This window comes from Caretta caretta, chromosome 1, assembly GCF_965140235.1.
Source record: "Caretta caretta isolate rCarCar2 chromosome 1, rCarCar1.hap1, whole genome shotgun sequence".
In the NCBI taxonomy this organism is placed as follows: Eukaryota; Metazoa; Chordata; order Testudines; family Cheloniidae; genus Caretta; species Caretta caretta.
In genome coordinates, this window is record NC_134206.1 from 166,162,405 (window position 1) to 166,186,160 (window position 23,756).

General features: G+C 43.6%; 1 protein-coding gene across 3 annotated transcripts in view; it reads right to left on the minus strand.

The window, feature by feature from the left end:
• The window catches only part of IFNAR2 (interferon alpha and beta receptor subunit 2), a 36,331-nt gene extending 20,281 nt beyond the window's left edge, over window positions 1-16,050 (minus strand). Inside the window, exons 1-3 of one of the 3 annotated variants that reach the window (XM_048867980.2) lie at window positions 15,824-16,050; window positions 8,125-8,169; window positions 4,286-4,377 (exon numbers count right to left, since the gene is read on the minus strand). In XM_048867980.2, coding sequence (XP_048723937.2) covers window positions 4,286-4,325 — 40 coding nt within the window. In that variant the 5' untranslated portion in view covers window positions 4,326-4,377; window positions 8,125-8,169; window positions 15,824-16,050. The remainder of the gene's footprint in view (window positions 1-4,285; window positions 4,378-8,124; window positions 8,170-15,823) is intronic. The other 2 variants (XM_048867974.2, XM_048867990.2) reach the window with 2 other exon arrangements.
• Between the last annotated feature and the right edge of the window lie 7,706 nt (window positions 16,051-23,756).

Sequence of the window (23,756 nt, forward strand, 5' to 3'; positions counted from 1 at the left end):
AGCAATTTGCTCAAAACCACGCAGTAAATCTGTGGTGGCACCCAACAGAAACCTTTTCTCTTGAGTTCCAGTCTGTGGAACCACAAGACATCCACAAGACATCCTTCCTGTCATAGCCCTTCCTCCTCCCTATGACTGCACAACAAAAATCTATTAGAACTGTCGTCAAAAAGAGCAGAAAAATCAAGAGAACTAGAACAATTTATTTCCTGCATTAGATTATCAACTATTTTAGAAAAGTTTGGTCAAGTGGGATGAATAGTAAAACATTGCTTTAAAAATAAATATATTCTATAACTTTTATAATATGTAGAGTAACGTAAGTTAAGATTTTAAGCTTTTGGGGGCAGGAACTCTCTCTCTCTTCCCATACATGTAGCAGCTAGTACCTTTTGAGTGCTTCCACTACACAAATAAGATATTACTTCTGCTTTGTTATGACACTGATCCAGCTCCCAATGAAATAAACAGAAAGTTTTCAAGTGATGTCAGTGGGAGTTGGATCAGGCCCTACCACTTCTGTAAGAAACACACTACTGCTACTACTTTTTTTTAAAATTTAAAAAAAAGTTGTAACTGAAACTACAGCTATAAAACAACTTTGTAGAAGGTTTAGTCTCTGTCCTCAACAGTTAATAATTTTTAAAAATTATTAACTTCTTTGGCAAGCACAATGGGTGAAATTCCTACTCTGGAGCATTCACATCACCCTCAACAACCAAGTTTCCTTACATCAACAAACTTGGTGAGCCTTAACATTAAATCATATTTGTCAGCAATATAATAAGATTCCAGGAATGTCACTCTGTCACTATGAAACCTAAAATGTCTGCTGAACCAATATGAAGCAATGGAAGCAGCCACAAGAATGGTTGAAGACTCTTTGTTCAGAATATCACCAGGCTAAACCATCACAGGGTTTTGCAGTCTTTTACCAGCCAATTAAGTTCTCAGCTATTCTGACTTTACAAATTATACAGTGTGGTGTACAGATACTGTAAATTAAACTTGTGTGGTGTACCTGTATTCTACAGCTAATTTGCATGCAGCAATTTCATTAGTTCTATGATGGAGACTGCACCATTGGTGGAGTAGTTGGCCCACCCACCATACCTGTGCGCCAACTGCCATCCACACAAGTCAATACAAATCTCCCAGCACAGTTTTCTAGATGCCAATCAACACAATTACCGTGTGATGGAGTATACCAGATCCTCTGAGGCCCCCTGCTGGAGCCCTCATGGAACTGCCATACCTCACCCCAAAAAAGGGGCAGTGGAGTGGGTCCTCCAAGCTGTCTAGAGTGGCTGTGTGGGACACAGCCAATCAGGGCCCAGCAGCCTAGTATAAAAAGAGCTTCAAGGCCATAAGGAGTACAGTTCCTTGCAGGAGCTGAAGGTGTATGGCTGGCTGACAGAGCTATAGGACCTTGGATGAGGTAGTGCTGCCAGAAGGCAGGGAGAGCAAGAAGCAGCCCTGAGCTGGTTGTAGGGCCTCCATCAGGACAAGGCCCTGAGGTAAGGGTGATGATGGCACAGAGCTGCCGGGAAGTGGGTCAGGGAATTAGAGGAGCAGCATGACTTAGATAAAAGGACACAGCGACAGCTGCTCTCTACAGTGTCCCTGGGCTGGGACCTGGAGTAGTGAGCAGACCTGGGTGTGTCCTGTGTTCTTCCAGTGGCTAAAGGGTGGGGGGGCAGAAGGAGGGAGGGGACAAGTGGCCTGGACAGTGAGACACTGTCCCAGAGCGGGGAACTGAACTATAGTGGCCCAGCTGGAGAGTTGTAGCCAGGAAGCCCCAAGAGGGTGAAGACGTTTCCAGAGGAGGGACAATCGGCTGCGTGTATGCCTGCACACTCACTCTAAGAGGGTGCTCGCAAGAGGTGAGTGCACCCTGTTACACACCCATATAACAAGGATGCACAATAATGCCAAACACAGAGACCCCCTCACAACAGCATGTGCCCTTCATTCACCACATGAACAAATAGCCCAGCACAACACACAATGACTAATGTCCCTCTGAAGCTTAGAACATCAGTTGTGTTAGTGTGAAGTGATCAAAACAGCTACAAGCATGGAAAAGAGCTCTTTCCGATTAGGCCATCACCAGGTTTTGTCATTACTATTGCTGACCAACAACAGCCATTTTTGACCTTCTTTTTTTTTTTTTAAACACAGCTCTACAAATTACACCTGGGCAACAGTGCCAGCTTTCAGCTACTACTTTCCTTATAGAGTGCTCTTTCTTCAATATGATTGAGGTCCTGAATAGGTACAAAAGTTGTATCACTTCAACTATACTTGTACAGTTGAAGTGGTACAACCTGCTAATGTGGATGCAGTTTTACTGGTATAAAAGTGTCTTCTACCACAATAGCTTATTCCTCTTACAGCATGTGAATCAGCACTCTTATACCAGCATAACTGCATTCACACAGGGGATTGTACCAGCAAAGCTATTTCAAGATTTTTTTTTTTTTAAATCACACCCTTATCCAAAACAGTGATATTGGTACACAATTTGTGTACAGTTCTGGCCTCAGATAGCAAGAGGAAACAAACTGGAAGAAGCTTTATCTTGGTTTAGATTAGAGGAGGAATGAGAATGCAAAGGGATATGATTTGCAAGTTAAACAGGGAATCTTCAGGGCAAATAAATTCACTGCTTATTCTGTTTCTTTTTCTATAGAGTTAAATGAATCTGCCAAAGCAGTTTCCTGTTAAAAAAAATCTGGCTCATCTGCCATTTTAGTTGTATAATGTTGTAGGAGCAGGATTTTATACTTGTACTATAAGTATTAATGTAGGATTTGATTTCATCCTGCTAGCCACCCTTTCATAGTCCCAGAGGGTCATTCCTTTCTGCTATTCAGAAAGTCTGTTTTCCCATATGCATTACAAATTGGGCCCTCTTTAGTTCTTTGTTTTAAGGTTTAGTTAGTAAGACAGTATTCTGTACTGTCTGTTAAGTAGATTAGAGGAACATTGGAGGCCTGGGTCTCAATGTAAACTGTCTTGGTTATAAAACTTAACAAGGTTTAATTTCTGGTTTCAGAGTAACAGCCGTGTTAGTCTGTATTCGCAAAAAGAAAAGGAGTACTTGTGGCACCTTAGAGACTAACCAATTTATTTGAGCATGAGCTTTCGTGAGCTACAGCTCACTTCATCGGATGCATCCACGGTATGCATCCGATGAAGTGAGCTGTAGCTCACGAAAGCTCATGCTCAAATAAATTGGTTAGTCTCTAAGGTGCCACAAGTACTCCTTTTCTTTAAGGTTTAATTTGTAATGCCTTTCTTGCTTGATTATAAAATACTGTTTGTATTCTCAAAGTCTCTGTAAAAGACGGTTTGGTCTCTGTAAGACTTTGTGTGAATGAGGAATGAATGCATGCATCAGGAAAAGATAAGGCGTGAAGGCCATTGTTGACCAGATGGTCAAGAAAGGAGGAGCGAAGACACTTATTGAAATTTGTTGATGCTAAAGAACCATCAACGTGCACCCATGATTGAGGAAGGGCAGATTTGATGACCCTGAGGTGGAGGCTAGCACCCCTAAAGACAGGACAATTGATTAAATTGAAGCCAGGACAGGATGACCCTTTCATAGGTGTTTTTGGAATGTTAACACCAATCAAGGAGTAACCAGTCAGAAACTGACACGGCAAAATCTATAGACTTCAACAGAGAAAAAGGACTATAAGAACAGGGTGCTTGGCCATGGGACTTTGGGTTCATCTTGCCACACTTCAGGAGCATCTGATCGCGACCGACAGAGCCCTGCTCCCCTCTGCGACCAATCTGGCTGGCCACTGGATTGATCCAGGCTCTGGACTGGTAACTCTACACCAACGCACGTGTGTGTGTGTGTGTGTGTGTGAGAAAGATCCCATGTGCTTCTTATAAGTATAACAATGTTAGGGTATTAAATCATTGGAATTTAGCAGGGTTAAAATCCTACAGGAATAGCATACAAAAGTTTAGGACAGGAAATGAAAAATCCTCTCCCCATCTGAAAGTACAGGGGAATTTAGGGATGTAGAATGCAACAAGTTGTTCCAGAGCACCCCATTATTAAAAAATGCCATGGAATCTTTACGGACCACTAGCAGTCTGGACCTTGATTGTGTGTCTTAGTCAAAAGGCAGCACTTCTAACAGTACAGTTCTCTCTAATAGCATGATGGTACATTAGGTCAGTAATTACTCAGAAGGAAGAGTGTAATCAATGAATGATCAGCACTATTAATGTTCTATCCAGTACAAAGAAATAAGTAACTTACCAAGTTGACAAAAACACAGTGGTACAATCACTACTGCCATAATGATTTAGAAGCACATCTTATTGATTGAAGCACTCATTTTACTTCTGGATCTGCAATTATACCAAGCAAAACTTCAACTTCAGCATAATTACTGGATGATTGATACTACAGAAGCCCTGTTGTGCTTTTAGAAGAGCTGATATCACACCTTTAATGTCATATGAGAACTGGGATGAAACAGTCTCTTTAACATGAGAGATGCAGGGTTTGTAGTGTTTCAGATAATTTATTCTTTAAACAAATGTTTGTCTATGTGTATTTTCATTAAGAGTTTATATGAAAACAGTGTGACAGACTGACTATCCTGAATGACCTTTATCAAATTAAGTTGAACATCTTTGGGGTCCACTGTATTAAACACAATTCTGTCTGTGTTGTTGTGGGCCTGTATGTATGTACCTTCTCTTGGGGACTGACCAATCTCTGGAAGCTTTTATGAAATTCAAAGGACTTTTTGGAACAATATCTGTGAACTGGATATCCTAGGAAGTACCTAAGGAATGCAAATGACCCACTTCCAATTTTTTTTTCTCCGAACTATATGGGGAAGAAAAACCCAGTGTCTACTAATTCCAAAAATTGCCATTAATGAGGTTGTGGAAGTAGTCACTCCACAGAGATTGAAGCCATGCTTATTGTATCACAATTACTCTGGGCTGGATGGACATCACCAGGATGCCAAAGTAGTTGCAGTATGGAAACTGAAGTTGGGCAACCGCCTGCAAAGTGACCAGAAGAAATGTTTCAAGGATACACTAGAGCATAACTTGAAACAATGCAACATTAATGCTGAGAGACATCAGAAACAGATCACTCTGGCAAGCAGTGGTCAATGATGGGGTTACCCAGTTCGATATTAACTGCTGTAGGGATCTTGAGGCACAGAGGCTGAGCTGCAAACAGCGGCAGACACGGGAGACACAGACTGTAATCCCTTCCTCAGTATTACACTATGTATGCACTTCATACAGAAAGGACTGCCATTCTTTCCTTGGCTTTTTTAGCCACAATCGTACTTGGAAGACATAAAATAGCTGCTGGAGTCATCTTCGGTCATGAAGGACAACAATAGGAGTTAACTCTAAGCTAATTAGCGTGTGTGGGTTCTTGTTTTAAATGTATACTCAAGGTAATAAACATTAGAGAAAAAAGTAGGCCATAGCAATTACCCTGTTAACGGTATCTGAAGAGAAAGCAAGCAGGTTCTGTTTGGACAGCCTGCCTCTGAGGATAACGCAATGTAGGCAGGAAATGATGCATCCTGGAAATACCCCAGTTAGATGGGAGAGGAACATGTTTCCATCCAAATGGGGGAACTGCTGTGGAACTGGGAGCCTAGAGTGGGTGCCCTTGCTGGAACACTGAGGAGAAATGCAGGTGCTCTGAACTGTGACAGTTGGGAGCACTATGCCACTAGATCCAACATAAAAAATGGTTTGACTGTATGTGAAAGGCTACTAAAATATGTGGCTTTAACAATGAATCTTTTTGGAAAGATGTGGAACATGAGGGGAAATTCAAGATGCACAAAATAGACTTCATAATTATATTACTCTTGGCCATAATTATTCTATCATCTTAATATTGGTAAAATATTTTCAGGATGTAGCCATAAATTCCAAACAGTGCACTAAGTTCCATTTTTGCAACCTGATTGCTTTCAATGAACAGATATAAATGAGGGCATAATTTGTCCTGAAGAAATCATGTTTCTGGCTCAAGCGTTCTCACCAGAAATAACAGTTTTGACTCTTATGTCTTGGGGAAATTTTACAAGTTAGACAGTTAGAAAAAAAAAAAAAAACACTTTCTACTTTTTAGAAATGTAGGGCTGGACGGGACCTGGAGAGGCTATCAAATCCATACCCCCCTGCTGAGGCAGGATTAAGTATACCTAGACCATTCCTTACAGGTATTCAGATATGTATCTACCCTGTTCTTATAAACCTCCAAGAATGGGGATTACACAACTTCCTCATGTATCCTGTTCCAAGAAATTAACAGTAAGGGTGGTTAAGTGTGGTTTTTTCTTCTTTTCCTAATATCTAACCTAAATCTCCCTTACTACAGATAAAGCCAATTACTACTTGTCCTACCTTTGCTAAACAAACAGAACTGATCAATCAAACTGAACAACTTATAACAACCTTTCCAATATTTAAAGAAATATTTTTGCTCCCATCCTGGGCCTTCTTTGGATTAAGCATATCCAATACGTTCAACCTTTCCTCATAGATCATGGTTTTTCTAAGCCTCCTTATTTGTGTTGCTATCCTCCGACTCTAATTTGTTCATGACTTAAAGTTGTTCATGACCCAGAACTGGGCACAGTACTCTGAGGTGTTGCCTGTGCTAAGCAGCTCAGGCCAACTACTTCCTGGGTCTTACAGATGGTATTCCTGTTAATACATCCTAGAATATTTGCCTTTTTTGCCACAGCATCACACTGCTGACTCAATTTGTGCTCCATTATAACTCTCAGATCCTTTTGCTGCCTAGCCAGTTATTTCTTTCTTCCTAAATATAGTACTATGCACTTGTCTTTACTAATTTCAGACCAATTAATCAAGATAATTTTTAATTCTAATCTTGTCCTCCCAAGTGCTTGCAACCCTCCCAGGTTGGTGTCCTCTGCAAATTTTATAATCTATTCCATTATCCCAGTCATTAATGAAAATATTTAACAGCAATGAGCAAACTTCATTCAGATGCCACTGAAAGACAATAAATGGAACCTCACAATGCCCTTTTTACAGTCACTTTAAAGAGCAGAAGTACACTTTAGTAGCATGTCACCTTTGAAGGATTGGATCCTTAAAATATCCATCTATTCAAAATGGGCTTCCCAAGACCACCTCTTTGCAGGGTCTTGCCCCAGACCCTGATCCTGCAAACATTTTATGCACATGTTTATCTGGACATACGAGTAGTCCACTGAAGTCGGTGAAAATAATCGTGTGCAAAGTCAAGCATAAATGTAAACATTTTCAGAACCAGCCCCTAAACCCGCAATGGAATGTGTTTTTTGAAAAGTGATGGAATGCTCTTCAACAGAAAGCTTAGACATGATCAGCTATTGAATGAAACCATTGTTCAAGTTTGCACATCTGCATTACTGTGTCAATTTCCAAAACAAGGATATTTCTTTTAATCTTAATCCTTACAATAAATCACAAGATAAATGCAAAGTACTGAATATCTAGTGCTATGCAAGGTAGATGTATTAGTTACTTTGGTTATTCAGCAGAATATTTAGAACAGAGTCCTAAAGGTAACAGGCATGTCCATACAGTCATGCATATGATACAATGAATAATTTATCTTTAAAATGATACTGGTTTGAAATCAAGTAACATGCTAACAATATTCAGTACTTTGTGGTTAAGCAGTACAGCTTGTTGGAAAACTTAGTTAAATTTTCCCATCAGAACTAGCATATTCATCAAATCTAAGTGTTCTGTGAAGATGTCTTGAATAAATTCTGACAGAAAGCAGGCAGATTTCCTACCAGCCTGCCCACCTACTGGGTTGCTAGGACTCTGGGCAGGTTGGGGAGAATCAAACATTTTGAAAAGGTCAAAACAATGCCTTTTCAATGTTTCTAAAACTCTTTTTGGATCTACATTTTTGGGGAGAACTTTGAAATTTTGGTTTTGTTCTATGTCAGAATGAAACCAGATTTTGAAATTTCAAAATCCTCCTTAACTGAAGGACTGAATTTCTGTTCTCAGCATGGCTGCTTAATACTGCTGTTAGAGGTGTATCGAAATTTTAATCCAGGGAACTAAATTACTTACACACACTTCTGTAGCTGAAAGGTCTAAATACACATGCAAACAACCCTGCAGGAAAGGAAGAAAAGAGAATGGAAAAAGAAGCCTTTAGCAGACAGAAGAAACACTACAAGAAACGCATTACATGACCCTTTATAAATGAAAGGGATTAAACATTAAATAAATTACACTAATACAGAGGTAAATCAGTACAATACCACATACCTGACATCACCCAAATGTACATCACTGTAAATGCTATATTCTACAGTGATACACTACACTCCAACAGGTTAGTATTGTACAAAGAGGAGATAAATGCAAGTGTTAAAGTAAATTCTTTCTTTCTAGAGTCCCTCCCTGATATTGAAAGGTCCTCTTAAAAACAAACAGGCATGCCCCAAGCATTGACAGAAGGTAGTTTCACCATCCCTATAACACGTGTATTTCCAAGTATTAATGAAACAGTAACAACCTAAGAAAAGTAAACTCTTTCAGTTGTTTGGATGTAGTGTCTCTTATAAACAGTCAGCACTTAGCAGCAGCAGAAAACACTGTTTATGGAATTATAGTGCATAATTAATTCTAATCTGTGATGTAGCATAAGGGATTACATATGGCTAAATCTGTCATCCTGAAGTTATACATCAACCTGGAAATCTTCTTACTTAAAAGGAATTTTATCTGGCCTTTTGTAAAATGGGAGACAGTCAAATCTAAAGACTAGTTACAGCATTTAATGCTCACCTACTTCACAGTTAATGAACTCAAATGGTCATCTTTTCAACATTTTCTCTAGTGCTTTCTAAATATTTTTGTTACAGGAAAAAAAACTCAGAAGTACAAGAGCAATCCCTCTGACAATATAAATTTACCAAAAAAAGAAGAAGAGAAGCTGAGGCAAAGGCTTGCAGGCACATAAATGTTCTTACAATGCATATACTTTTTTAAATGTTATAATTTTAAAAAAAAGCCCACAACCACCACCAAATACTAGAAACTTTTAAAATTGCATCTGTTGAGATACATTCAAATAACAATTCTGCCCCACTAGAGTTGCAACCACATTATATTCTCTGAATGGAGCCAAAGTATTGCAGTGTTAGCTTTTTATAATTAAGCTTAAGGAAGTATTTGTTGATTTGGATCTTTCAGGGAGAGAAATAAATTGAAAGAGGGAAAACTGCAATTTGTCACAGATGACTTCATTTATGGATCAGTTTTACAGTTCTCCATCTAAAACCTCTGTCAGTGACTTGTGTGTGTTAAAACAAGCTGAAAAGAAGTTGAGGCCCTTGCTGTGGACATCCATAAATCTAAAAATATAATGGGAAGTGGCAAAATACCATACTCTGTTGGTTTCTTCAAGTCTGATTTAGCCACACGTTATGGGCATAAAACTTCTTGTTTAAGAAATTGCTATCAAAATGCAAGTTGACTTTGAAATTAAGCTTTGGTTAACTTTAATACAATTTGTAGTTTTTGGGATAAGGAATTTGTCAATTACCAATCCTAAATTTCCCTTTCAACTTCTAATACTTGGAAAAAACAGCATGTGTCCCTCTTGAAAAGGGTTTTCCCTACATCCACAATGACAGAATGCAAACTTGGTGATTTGGATCTGTATATGGACACTGAAACTCCAATGGAAAGAATGGTGGAAATAAGTTTTTTTTCCACAGCCTCACTTCTACAATAGCACTGCAGTCACACTTGCTGATGACTATTCTGGACATAACTGTCAGTATTCCATTACACAGAACTGTGAAACTTTGCCTCAAGCTATGGTTACACTGGGAACATGACACAGCTGCAGCTATGTTGCTGCAGAACATCACTACAACAACAGGAGCGATTCTCTGTTGCTATAGTCAATCCACCTCCTTGAGAGGCAGTAGCTAGGTCAGTGGAAGAATTCCTCCATTGATCTAGCACTGTACACCGGGGTTAGCTCAGCTTAAAACTACATCTCTCAGGGGCGTGGATTTGACACTTTTGAGTGATGTAGATGGGTCGACATAACTTTTTAGTGAAAATGAGGCCTCAGGGTTCACTAGGAAAGAACTAGCACTCAAACGAGCCATCCCCTTAATCAGTGTCCTACTTGAGAATTCAAACTCAACTCTGAATTCGCAGGTTTCTAATATTGGCTGTTTAACTTTATTACCATTCAAGGTTGTTATACTATATAATGCGGGGGGACAAGGGGAAAGGATAGCTCAGTGGTTTGAGCACTGGCCTGCTAAACCCAGGGTTGTGAGTTCAATCCTTGAGGGGGCCATTTAGGGATCGGGGCAAAAACTGGGGATTGGTCCTGCTTTGAGCAGGGGGTTGGACTAGATGACCTCCTGAGGTCCCTTCCAACCATGATATTCTATAAAAACACTGATGTGTCTGCAATATTTCAGGCCAAACTCTCATGAACAGCAGTCTGATAGCTGGACTGTAAATGAAGTGAACAATACCACCATCACCCTTTTAACTGACTAATCTTGCTTAAAGATATCCAGGGGAACAAAGATTTGTCTGCTGCAGATCTACTGAAAAGTCCCATTCCTCTAAACCTTGCAGGCCCTCAGTATCAGTACATAAATAGGAAGGGGGTTCCTCTCCAATTGGCCTCCTAATGTCTACAAGACTGGGGCTCTCTTGCAGAAATGGGAAGTTGGGTGGGACTATGCCTGGCAAGAAGCTTGGAGGATCAGCAGAATCAGAGGAAAAGTCTCTGTCCACATTCTGCTGCCCATCCCCCAAGAAGAGACTCTTGAACCCTTGTCACATTCCATCAGGCTACCTTGTGTTGCTCCTTAGTCCCCATAAAAGGAGTTCCAGCAAGTGAACATTCCCTTACCTTGCATCCAATGCAGTGAGCTGTAGCTCACGAAAGCTTATGCTCAAATAAATTTGCTAGTCTCTAAGGTGCCACAAGTACTCCTTTTCTTATTCCCTAACCTGTTGCCTCTGACTCCCCTAAAACTTAAGCTAAGTCTACACTATAGCCTATGCTGGCATAACTTATGTCACTCAGAGGTGTGACTAAATCACCTCCTGAGCGCCATAACTTACACCAACATAATCGCTTGTGTGTCCAGCCCTATGTTGGTGGGAGAACTTCTCCTGCTGACATAGCTTCTGCCATTCACTGAAGTGATTTTATTATGCAAAGGGGGAGCTCTCGCCCATCGGCATAACATGTCTTTGCTAGATGCGTGCAGCTACATTCGTACAGCTGTACTGCTACAGTGCAGTACGTTTAGACATGGCCTTAGTAAGCTCTCCAGCCCCCTGACAACCGCCTTATCTCTGTGAACCTCATGAGACCTGGTCCACCTTAGGCCCTTAAGAGGCTCATCATTTCCTCAACTCCCATGAGCCTTAGGTTGCTTAGCTACTCCTCCCCACAACAGTTCATTACTTTTAGTGACCCACAAACTCTCTTGGCTCATCAGCCCCTTGGCAAACAGCCAAAGATTAAACAAACTTATTAAGGCCCATGGGCCACTTGGGGTGGCCTCCATGAGCCTAAAGGCTGGGCTACATGAGAAATTTAGATTAATCCAACTATGTTGCTCAGGGCAGGGGTATGAAAAATCCACACGCTTCAGTGATCTAGTTAAACTGACCTAAGTGTCCATGTAGACAGTGCTAGGTCGATGGAAGAATTCTTTCCTCAACCTAGCACTAACTACTGCTGCTTAGGCAGCTGGATTAACTAGAGAAAGGGCAGAACTCCTCCCATCTGCATAAGTCCTGTCTACACTTGAACTACAACAGTGCAGGGACATGGGTGTGGGTGGGTGGGAACAGAGTATCCTCAGTATTTCTCCAAATGTTCGCAGGGGCTTCTCTTCCAGTGTGGTAGACCTCAGGAGGGCAAGCAAGGAGTGGAGGTAAAATGACCTACTTGCTTCCACTCTTCAATCCCTCCTGCTTGTAACAGCTCTGTCCTCTGGAAGAGCTGCGGTCTGCAGCAGAGCAGAAGAAAATCCCAGACATCTCTGCTACCCCCCACACACACACCTTGAACTTGAGTAGGCTTGGTGCCAGTGTTTTCACCAGGAATTCAAATTAGGTGGGGGTGTTCAAAATATGGGTGGGGGGTGGTGAGGACCAATGAGGGGTGAGATCATTAGGGCAAAGGTGGGCTGTATTGCACCGTAGTAAAAACTGAAAAATGTTTCATGACCACTTTATTAGATTTAACTCCTGTTTTTAAATATCACACAAATTTAAAATTGGCTACAGAAGCCTACTATGAAGCACTATAGCTACATCCTTCTTGGTTTCTTGTTGTAATTTTGCACAAGTCTGTTAGTTAACTTCTCAAATGCAGTGCATTCATTTTTGGTGGCTTCTTATGTGCCCAGTACTTCCAGTCCTTCAAGATATGCTCATGATCCCGCAGAAAGCGACTTCTTTCAGAACACAAAATTCTATTCAATAAGGAAAAAATGCTCAACTGTAGCTGTTGTGACTGGGACTAGAAAGAGATTAATTCTTACTACTTTCATCCCAGGAAACATAGCCTAAAAATTGGGTCAAACCACTAGCGATGAAGAAGTTGAAGTCAAATCTTCATTGGTTCATCATATGATATTCCACTTTGTGTTCAAACTCTCTATTCTGTCATGATCACAGGGCAGTCCCATTGCAGGTAGTACCTCATTCCACTCAACTGTCAGTGTTCTATAAGACAGGCATCTGTAAAAGCTATGTAGAGGTTGATAGAATGAAGAAGTTGCTGTTGTAAAGATGTAAGAATCAAGTCTGAGTATTTTATATTTTTTTCAGGTGGTTTAACACACACTTCTTCTTGTCCTCTTCATTTAAAGAGTCAATAGATGTGCCCTAAATAGTCAACTTCTGAACTTAAGTCTTTGCTTCTTCCAGTATGTTTTCAATGGATATCTGATTGATCCAAGCATAGCTTCCACTGTTGGACAGAGATCTACTACTGTTGTAGCAGATGCCTGGTTGGCATTGTTTAATGCCCCAAGCGGTTTCAACAGTAGACTTACAAGAGAGAAGGACAATTGTCTTCTCTGAATTTAGTAGCAAAAGCCGTCCACCAGCCTCACTACTTAGATTTGTCCCGTCTTGGTAGATACTTTCCAAAGCCAATAATAATGGCTCTAGGAATTTTAAGACAACAGCCAAGGATCGCTCATGAGAAAGCCAGCAGGTTTTCCCAGATTGGACTAATTTGACTTCAGTCCCAGTGTATCTTCTATATTTTGGACTCTTGCTGAAAAAAGTATAATGAAGACATTAAGTTTATAGCTTTTCAAATGCCTTTTGAAGATTCTGAAGCTCCTACTAGTGCTAGTTGGAGTAGATTAGGGTAACACTTTTGTCTGATCAAAGCTTGTACTCCACTATGTCTTCCGGAGAAGTTTGCAGCTCCATCAAATGCATAAACAGCCATCTCTTAGAGTTAAATGCTTGTAAATTGAATTCCAAAGACATGGATTGTCAGAGATACAGCCTACCACTGACCTCAAGATAACGTATGCAGTGACTTAATACTTGACACCCATTTGCACTGGTTCATCCATCTGCCATGTACGCACATTTTCTGAATGCGGTGAGGGAGTTCATGTTTTCAGCGGCTGAGTCTTTCACTGTTGCACTGCATGCTTCTAATCAGTCAGCTGAGTTTCTTGCAGAACAATAGTGAGCATTTGCTGGTCTTGTTCAGAAACAGTGTCCAACTTCAGAATTAACAAATGTTAATCAATGGCTATTATCCAGCGTGGGCAGGGATGCAATACCATGCTCTAAGAGCCTCTGCTTGCCAGAAACTGGGAGTGGATGACAGGGGATGGATCACTCGATTAATTGCCCTGTTCTGTTAATTCCCTTTGAAGCACCTGGCATTGGCCACTGTTGGAAGACGAGGTACTGGGCTAGATGGACCATTGGTCTGATCCAATGTGGCCATTCTTATGTAGAAATTAATTATGTTTAGTACAGAAACTCCCCAAGATAATGACCTCTCAAGATAACAACCCTGGCAAATGTGTTTTTTGTTTTAAAAATTTTGGCCTACTAGGAAATGTATATTTATATAAGTCTAGCATTCTAGAACCATCACTAAAACATAGTACAACAAATGTTCCTTTAACGTGCCCCTTCCTTCTCCCTCTACCACACCCCACCCATAGTTGTTGTCCTTGGTCAGCGAAGACCCAGAGTTCAAAGGTGCTTTCTCATGAGTTCACTTCCCACCCTGGGAGGTGCGGAGGAGAAGGCACCTTGCTCATTCCTCCAGGTGCTTGCCACTTGCTCTGGCTGCTGTTGTTTATCATGCCACCATTCACTCCATTGCTTATGGCCCTGCGCCATCACCTTCTGCTGCCACTGTCACCTCTGTGAATCAGTCTCTTGAGGTTACACCCAGCGTGGGAACCTCATAGCCTAGCCTGCACTTGCTGTCTCTTCCACAGAAATACTGTCCTACAGCAAGTCTAAGCACTTAGATCTGATTATTAGTGATTTCAGCTCTAGTGGTCACTTAACAAAAGACACCCTCTGGCACCTAATAAGCTTTATCTTTAAATAAGGGAGAGATGCAAGTCAAATAGTACCTGTGACTCTTAAGCACAGCCCTCACCACCAAAGAAAATCCCTGCCTATGTCTCCCCTCACTTCCCCCAGCTCCACTAGGATCTGCCATCCAAACCCCTTGCTTATCATCAAGTGCAGTTCAGTTGAGGGTAACCGGTACTTCATCTGTAATGAAAGAGGTGCTGGAGCTCAAGCAAGCTCTTTACTTGCATAACTGATGTGGCAAGCCCAGAGGTCCTGGGGCTATAAACTGTCAAGCCTCAAGGGGCTGGGGCTCAGCCCTGGCAAAAATTAAGCATTGAGGGTGAACCCCTCAATCAGGACAGACTACGTATAGTTCTGCTGCCCTTTAATCATACAATAAGGATAACATTTCATGACCCCCACATTCAGTACTAAAGTGATTTGTAACCCACCACCAACCCAAATTGACCACTTGGGTAACACAGCTCTGTCTGCTGGATACCTAGGCAGAGTAGGTGAGTTCATGTAAATACAGTCTGGTCCTGAAGCCTTCCCCCCCCCCCCCATCACTAGCGGTCGGGCAGAACTCAGTCGGACCCTGCTTACAAATCAGAATTTGAAATTATAAGGTTGATCAGCATTGTGGAAATGAACATGCTGACAGTGTCAGAAAAACCAACAGCTGTATGAGGAAGCTGGTCTTTGTTCATACTTTTCAAACCTAGTATACTTTTCCAGGTACAAGTATTTTATCAAACACTGCATGGGCTTTGAAGCATTAAAATACACACTTTAAATTTCAATTCAAATTTCTAACCACTGACTACATTGGCAACACTGCGCTGTAACTAGCTGACCACATGAGGGGGTGTTGGGAAATCCCTGGAAGGGCCCCCCCAGTCCCTCCCAGCCAGCCGCTCTCCCGCACCACGTCTCTGACTGGAAACAGGCTCCCTGCCCCAGCGACAGCCCCGCGCCGTTCCAGAGCCCGGCGCTACCCCCAGGCGGCCGCACCCCGGGGCAGCAAGCGGGGCGCTCGGGGGCCGCAGCTGCAGCCTCCGGCCCAAGGCCCCAGCCCCGCTGCCAGCCGAGCGCGGCAGCACAGGCCCGGGGCTGGGAGGCGAGGGGGCCGGCCCCTGCCCTGCTCCCTGCCGGGCAATCCGCTCGCCTGCTTCCCCAGCGCCCCCTGTACCTGGCAGCGGCGCGGCCCCCCGAGGAGCCGGGGCGCCCGGCGGCTTCTCATGGCGACCCGGGCCGGGCTTAGGGCTAAAGCGAAAGCGCCTGGGCGGGATCTGCATCGCGGGGCGGGAACGAGGGTGGTGCGTGAGCTCCGGGTATCTGCACAGCCTGGGCCCCGCTGGCCGGGCTCCCTTAAATGCTACTGCGGAGCCGCTTGCTTCCCGGAGAAGAGCGAGGACCGTGACCAGTGCGTGAGCCTGCGGCGGGAGCCAGCCCCGCATATGCCACAGCCTCCCCCGCCCCCCACTACCCCTTACAGCTCCCCACCAATCCACCACTACCCCCCCAACACTCCCCTAGACACCCTCTGACCACACACCACAACCCCCCTACAGCCCCCGATCATAAACCACCCCCCAGCAGCCCCTACAAATCCCCTAATCAGACACTACAACCTGCCCAATGACCCCATACAGCCCCATACACCTCTCGCTCCCCCAAAACCCTTGCCACTCAGCTAGTAGCACCCTCCAACCCCCTGCACACCCACCACAACTAGCCCCCCTGTGCACCCTCCAACCCCCTTCACCACACACCCCACCTCACTCAGCACCCCCTCACACACACAGCCCCACCTCAAATCTTCCATACTGCTGCACTTAGAATCCTATAAGATTAGGGTTGGAAGAGACCTCAGGAGGTCATCTAGTCCAACCCTCTGCTCAAAGCAGGACCAACCTCCAACTAAATCATCCCAGCCAGGGCTCTGTCAAGCTGGGCCTTAAAAAGCTCTAAGGATGGAGTTTCCACCACCGCCTCCCTAGGTAACCCATTCCAGTGCTTCTTCACCACCGTCCTAGTGAAATACAATTTCCTAAGATCCAACCTATACCTCCCCCACTCCAACTTGAGACCATTACTCCTTGTCCTGTCATCTGCCACCACTGAGAATAGCCAAGTTCCGTCCTCTTTGGAATGCCCCTTCAGGTAGTTGAAGGCTGCTATCAAATCCCCCCTCACTCTTTTTTTCTGCAGACCTAATAACGCCAGTTTCCTCAGCCTCTCCTCATAAGTCATGTGCCCCAGCCCCCTAACCATTTTCATTGCCCTCCGCTGGACTCTCTCTAATTTGTCCACATCCCTTCTGTAATGCGGGGACCAAAACTGGATGCAATGCTCCAGGTGTGGCCTCACCAGTGCTGGATAGAGGGAAAGAATCACTTCCCTCGATCTGCTGGCAATGCTCCTACTAATACAGCCCAATATGCCGTTGGCCTTCTTGGCAACAAGGGCACACTGCTGACTCATATCCAGCTTCTCGTCCACTGTAATCCCTGGGTCATTTTCTGCAGAACTGCTGCTTAGCCAGTCCATAGTGGTGCATGGGATTCTTCCTTTCTAAGTGCAGGACTCTGCTCTTGTCCTTGTTGAACCTCATCACTTCACTTTGCTTCCCTGTTATATAGCCAGACTCTCAGCTGCACTATTAATACTTAAAAAGAAAAGGAGTACTAGTGGCACCTTAGAGACTAACCAATTTATTTGAGCACAAGCTATAGTGAGCTCAAATGAATTGGTTAGTCTCTAAGGTGCCACTAGTACTCCTTTTCTTTTTGCGAATACAGACTAACACGGCTGCTACTCTGAAACCTGTTAATACTCAGTGTATTTCTCAGAAACACAGTATAACTATTTAGTATAACAGGAATTCTCAGGGTATGCAACATAACTTGGCTTAGCTAAAGATGTTGCATCTTTCTTTATGATGAGGAAGTACTGCTCTGTTTGATCCCTAGTCCCTCACCTCTCTTTTCAACTCATACATGCCTAAAACAGGAGATCTGTCTCAGACTAAGGCCTGGTCTATACCCAGTTTTTTTTACCAGTATAGCTGTTGGTTAGGAGCATGATTTTGACTGAAATAATTATATAACTCCCACTTTGGATGCAGTTATATTGATATAAAGGGACCTTTCCATAGGGGTATAGCTGTACTTGTATAAGTACCTTTATACTGATAAAATTGAATCAATACTGGAAGGTAGGAGGTTGTGTCACTTTAACTACACTGGTACACTTAAAACAGTACAGCTTTTGTGTTTAGACAGGCCAGTAGGGGGTGAGGGAGGTGGATTTTTATGGGAGCTCTTTGCCAAAATATCAGGAGCTCATAATTCTCTGTTTTTAATGGTGGAAGGAATACTGTGGTAAAGGGAGCTATGTTTTGGGGGCTTTTGGAAGGGCTTTTGATTGTGCTGGAAGGGTCTGAGGTCTCTCTCTCTCTTTTTCTTTTTTTTTGAGGGAAGGAAGCTGTTGGTTTATCTTTCCAGATATTATTGTACGAAACCAGTATAAGAGCCACAATCTGGAACTTTGTCATTAACATAGGACCCATTCCAGTAGTATTGTTTTACTTATAAGTAAATTTGGTGCTTGTGATTATAATGTTTGAGTGCCTCATGAGCATTAATAAATTAAGCCTCACAGTACCCCTGTGGGGTAAGAAAATATTCTACCTTTTTTACGGTTCATATGGTGAACCTGAGGTATGGAGCATTTAAGAGAAATCTCAAGAATTTTCTGATTCCTAGTCCTGTGTCCTAATCACAAGACTGACATGTTTTAACTAACATGACAGTCAATACTACTTTTCCCTTAGTGGCGAAAAGGCTATGGTTAAAAACATGTTAACTGGTTGTGGTAACCCTAAGGTACCCCTTAAATCAGGCATCAGTGTAGGAGGAGATCCTAAGTTTAACCGTGACTAGTTAACATTTTTAAACATGACTATCCTTCCCCACACTAATGTTTAACATCAGGTTAGTTAAAATAGATACCACTTCGGAACAGGGGGAGAATATCTGGAGGAAGGCCAACATCTCATGTATTTGTGTAGCCATTAATGAAAATTATTACGAAGTATATTAGTCAATGGTAACTCACTCTATTTAAGCTCAGGAAAATATATAAAAAAGGGAGTCATAAATACTGGAGAGGATGTGGAAGAACTGGGACCTTTCTGCAGAAAACACCCTCAAGAACTAAGGACCATTTCATACCTCAATGTTTTCCACTCCAAGTCAGATTTGTTTGACTTTGCCTTCTCTAACAAACACACTGTAATAGCTACATTTATACTGAAACAAACACCCCCCCACACACTTCCTACCAAAACAAGATACTTAACTGCACATGCTTCTGCTTTTCGGCAGAGGGTGAGAGAACTAACACCACATGACAGATGTATAGTCATGTTGCTTAATTCACTACTGGAAGATGTGCAGATTCTATGGTGATGAGCACAGGGTAAGAACCTATATAGAGTAGAATATGGTGGGAATGCCCCAATAGTATTATGCAGAAAAATAACAAGTTAAAGTTAGGTTACTCTCAGAAGTGGTTCTAATAGGTTACAGTCCAAATGAGGTGATTAACCCCAGGAAGGACCCTCAGATAACAGTCATAATTACTACCAGCAGCCAGCTGTATGATAGCTCATATTTTGTGTGTGTGTGTGTGTTAAGTGATAGATCCTCGAACATTAGTGGCATGGAGAAATAAAGTATGAAAAATACTTTCAGTGGAAAAAAAACCCAAAAGACTTATCAGAATCAAGTAGATTTTTATAATACATGGTTATTTTTGGAATTTGAACAAAATAAATGCACAGATAAGAGTCTGACCAAACACAAACTAGTTTTTAAAGTTAATACAACGTACAAATAAGATTTCTTAATGTTTGTATGGAAAGTTAATGTATGTTTACAATAAAATAGTTAGTTAGCTGGTGTGTTTTCTAACATGATGTATTTCCCCAGTAAGACCTCAAGCTCTAACTGCTGACATGCACAAGGTTTATCAATACCACTCTGATGCAACTTTTTCAGCTTTTCCAACATCCAGTTACAGTTTAATCTGTTCTCAGGCTACTTGAAGTGGCAGAGAATAGTTCTCTGGTGGTTACATAGGCAGATCAAATGCTTACAAAGAATGTGAGCATAAACTGAAAGCAAAAATTTCAAATGACAGTTTTAGTTTTCAGAGTCACCATACTGTTCTATTTTGGTGTCACTGGCTCCTGGTGTGGTCTTTTGAGGGGTCTCTGCTGCCCCTTACTGGCCCTCCTAAGTTTGTCCTCTATCAGGGCAGTTCTTGGACCCTTATCTCTAATTAGGTCTAGCAGTCTGCCTTAGTTTGTTGGCGGTGTTTGTAGAGGCATTCTGATTTAAGGGTATTACCACTTTGCTGTCCTAGGCCTTTCTGCTTCCTCTTCTGTATGTGCTCTCTCCTTTATAGTGGGCCTTGGTTGTAGGCTTCACAAGGAACAACCAGGTTTCTGCTACTGTTATTTATAAATCCTGTGTATAACAGTCACTTCCTACATTTGACTGGCTAAGTAGCTAGTGCATGCTTCTTTTGTTGCAGTTATATGTTAGTAACATAACCACACTTTCACAGTATCAGTCATGCTTCACAACATGGTTTGTGGCTTCATTGTTATGTGAGATCAAGTTAATATATCAAACTGTAAGATCTGAAAATTAGATAAAAAGCAGTTTAATTTTTTTCTGAACAGATGTGTACTTTACTGCAGGGGTGGGAAAAGTTTTTGGCCTGAGGGCCACATCTGGGAATAGAAATTGTATGGAGGGCCATGAATGTTCACAGAATTGGGGTTGGAGTGTGGGAGGGGATGAGGGCTCTGGAGTGGGGCTGTGGATGAGGAGTTTAGGGTGTAGGAGGGGGCTCTGGGCTGGGACCGAGGGGTCTGGAGGGCGGGAGGAGGATCAGGGCTGAGGCACAGGGTTGGGGTGTGGGGAGAGACTCAGGGGTGCAGGCTCCAAGCGGTGCTTACCTCAAGTGGCTCCCGAAAGCAGTGGCATGTCCCTTCTCCGGCTCCTACGTGAAGGCACGGCCAGGCAGCTCTGCATGCTGCCCCATCCACAGGCACTGCCCTTGCAGCTCCCATTGGAGTGCCAGAGGGGACCATTGGAGTGCATAAGATCCAGAGCGGGGTCATGCTGTGGCTTCCGGGAGCCAAATGGAGAGGCCCCTGACCCTGCGCCCTGGCTAGAGCGCTGGAGCGGGGCCATGCCATGTGGTGCGGCCCCTGACCCAGCGCCCCAGCTGGAGAGCTAGAGTAGGGCAAAGCCTGACCCCCGCACCCTAGTGGGAGCTCACAGTCAGCTTAAAATGGCTTGCAGGCTGGCTGCGGCTCCCGGGGCGTAGTTTGCCCACCCCTGGTTTACTGTCTGTATATTAGATACTGGAGATATGTTCATATAATATATATGGATATTTTCCTAATTTCTACATCTTCCTGTCTCATGGCCTAATAAAAGGTACATTTACTTGAGACTCTGGTGAGTTTTTCTGTGTTTAATTTTTTGTAAAAGCCTATTTAGGGCTTCTGAAAGGTGTACAATGACAGTATCTGAGACTGAAATCTTCTGTTTATTTGGGGTCTAATCCAAGATTGATCATGGTCAATGGCAGTTTTTCCAGTGACTTCAAGAAACAATGATGATAAGTGTGGTGTTCAGTGATCACTCAGAGCTAGGGAGTCTGACACAGATCAGCTTCATTCAGTGTTTGAGGGTATGTCTGCACTGCAATTATAAACCCATGGCTGGCCCGTGCCAGCTGACTCAGTCTCACGGGGTTCAGGCAAAGGGTCTGTTCAATTGTGGTGTAGACATTCAGGAGCTCACAGTGTCTTAGAGCCCAGGTTCCAGCCCAAGTCTGAATGTCTACATCACAAGTAAACACCCCTTATCTTGAGCTTTGTGAGCCTGAGTCAACTAGCCTGGGCCAGCCATGGGTTTTTAATTGCAGTGTAGATGTACTTTGAGTTCTAAATTGTTGTGCATAACAATAACAAGAGCTTCACAGCACCCTGCCCAGACTCTTTATCTAGGAAACTCCGCCCATGAAGGCAAAGACTCCAATATCACAGCAAGGGCATGAGCACTTTAAGCTTGCACACACCACCAATGTGATGTTAGGTCTACACTACTAAGCCTATGGCGACCTTGCCTCCTGGAGCAGATGCAACGTACACCAACGGAAGGAGGAGTTCTGCTTTTATGGAAACCCCTCCTCCCAAAATGACGTTAGTTATTCTGACAGAGGCCCCCCCTGTCGGCATAGCTGTGTCTACGCTGGGGGTTTTGTGGACATACCTATGTCTCTAGGGGTGTGGTTTTGTCACAACCCTGACCGACCTAGCCATGCCAGCATAAGTTTTAAGAGTACACCAGGCCTGAGTCAGCTTTGAGCTGAAGGGATCCTCCTCTAGGTGCAAGAGGATAGTTCAGTCTCCACAATCGCACAATACTTTGTCATCTTGATGACATAACCAAAAGTCACCAGTTGTGATGTGGACAACTGTTTTGTTAAGAAGTGAACTGAGACCACTAACTCACTTTACATAGGCCACTGAGCAACTTTCAGAAGACAATGTATTTTGGTCACTACTGACAGGTAATGTAGAACAGAGTGGGTTATGTGGCCTATTTCATGAGCCAAGTCAGATTTTCTGAAATTACATTGGCACTGCACTTGTATTAGGTTATGTCTACACTAGAAATGCTATGCAGCAGCACAGCTGCAGTGCTGTGCTGCTGTAGTGTAGACACTACAGCAACAGAAGGGGTTCTTCTGTTGCTGTAGTAAATCCACCTCTCTTAGAGCTGGTAGCTAATGGCATGTCTACACTATACAATTATGTCAACCTAAGTTACATCGGCATACAGCCACTGCAGTAATTAAATCACTTTTGTGTGTCCACACTACACTCCTTGTGCTGGCGGTGTGCATTCTCACCAGGAGTGCTTGTACCAACTGTACTGTCAGCGCAGGGCACCGATGCAGCTGCACTGCTGTTGCACCTCTGGTGAAGATGCTCTAAGCTGACGGGAGAGAGCTCTCCTGTCGGCTTAACTCCACCTCTGTGAGAGTCCGTAGCTATGTCGGCAGGACATGGGTGGCAAGTATAATAGTCCAGGAGAGGCTAAGCCTCCCCTAGTGCAGCTGCTGCCGACCCGCCACCGGACACCTGGGCTGTGGTGGCCCTGCCTCTTCCGGTCCCTGCTCTGTCCCTTCCCTGAGGCTCCCCGGCCTGCTGCTGCTGCCAGGTGAGTCTTCCTCCTCTCCTCCACTCCACCCCCACCTCTCCAGAGGCCCCCGTCGCTTGCCGTGTCCCTCTTTACCCCCTCTCCCCTGTGGAGGTGGGAGAGTGAGGTGGGAAGTGGTGAGCCAGTGGTGGGTGGGAGGGAGTCTGGCAGGGAGTGAGGAAGCAAGTGGCGGGCAGGGGAATGAGGAGGGGGGTCTCGTGGCAGGCAGGGGGTCTGGTGGGAGAGTGAGGAGGGACACAGCGAGCAGCGGGGGGGGAGTCTTGTGACGGGCGGGGAGGTGAGGAGGTACGTGGCTAGTGGCAGGTGGGGGGGTGAGAAAGGATGCGGTGAGCAGCAGGAGGGAGGCTAAGTGGGGAGGGGGCAGAATTTGGGGTGGAGCGAGGGTGGAGTGTGGGCGGGGCCGAGGGTGGAAGAGGTAGGACAGGGAGCTAGCCTCCCCTAGGGGAAGTTTCACCCGCCACCCATGTGGCAGGAGAAGCTATTCCACTGACAGTCTACCCAGTGGGGTTAAGGTTGGTATAACTATGTCGATCGGGGGTGTGGATTTTTCATATCTCTGAACAACGTAGCTACGTCAGCCTAAGTTTTCTGTGTAGACCAGGCCTTGGAGACATTCCACACCATCTGTTAGGGAGACAAAGGAGTTAAATAACATCTTGCCCCTCTTTCCCCTAAATTTGAATGGGCTGTGAATGTATTTACAATTATAAGAGTATAAACAGAAGAAACGGAATCTCAAAGCATGCGTTCCAATTATGAATTACAGCAGGATGACTCTCCTTGTTTTATTTTTTTTATTTTTCCTAACTG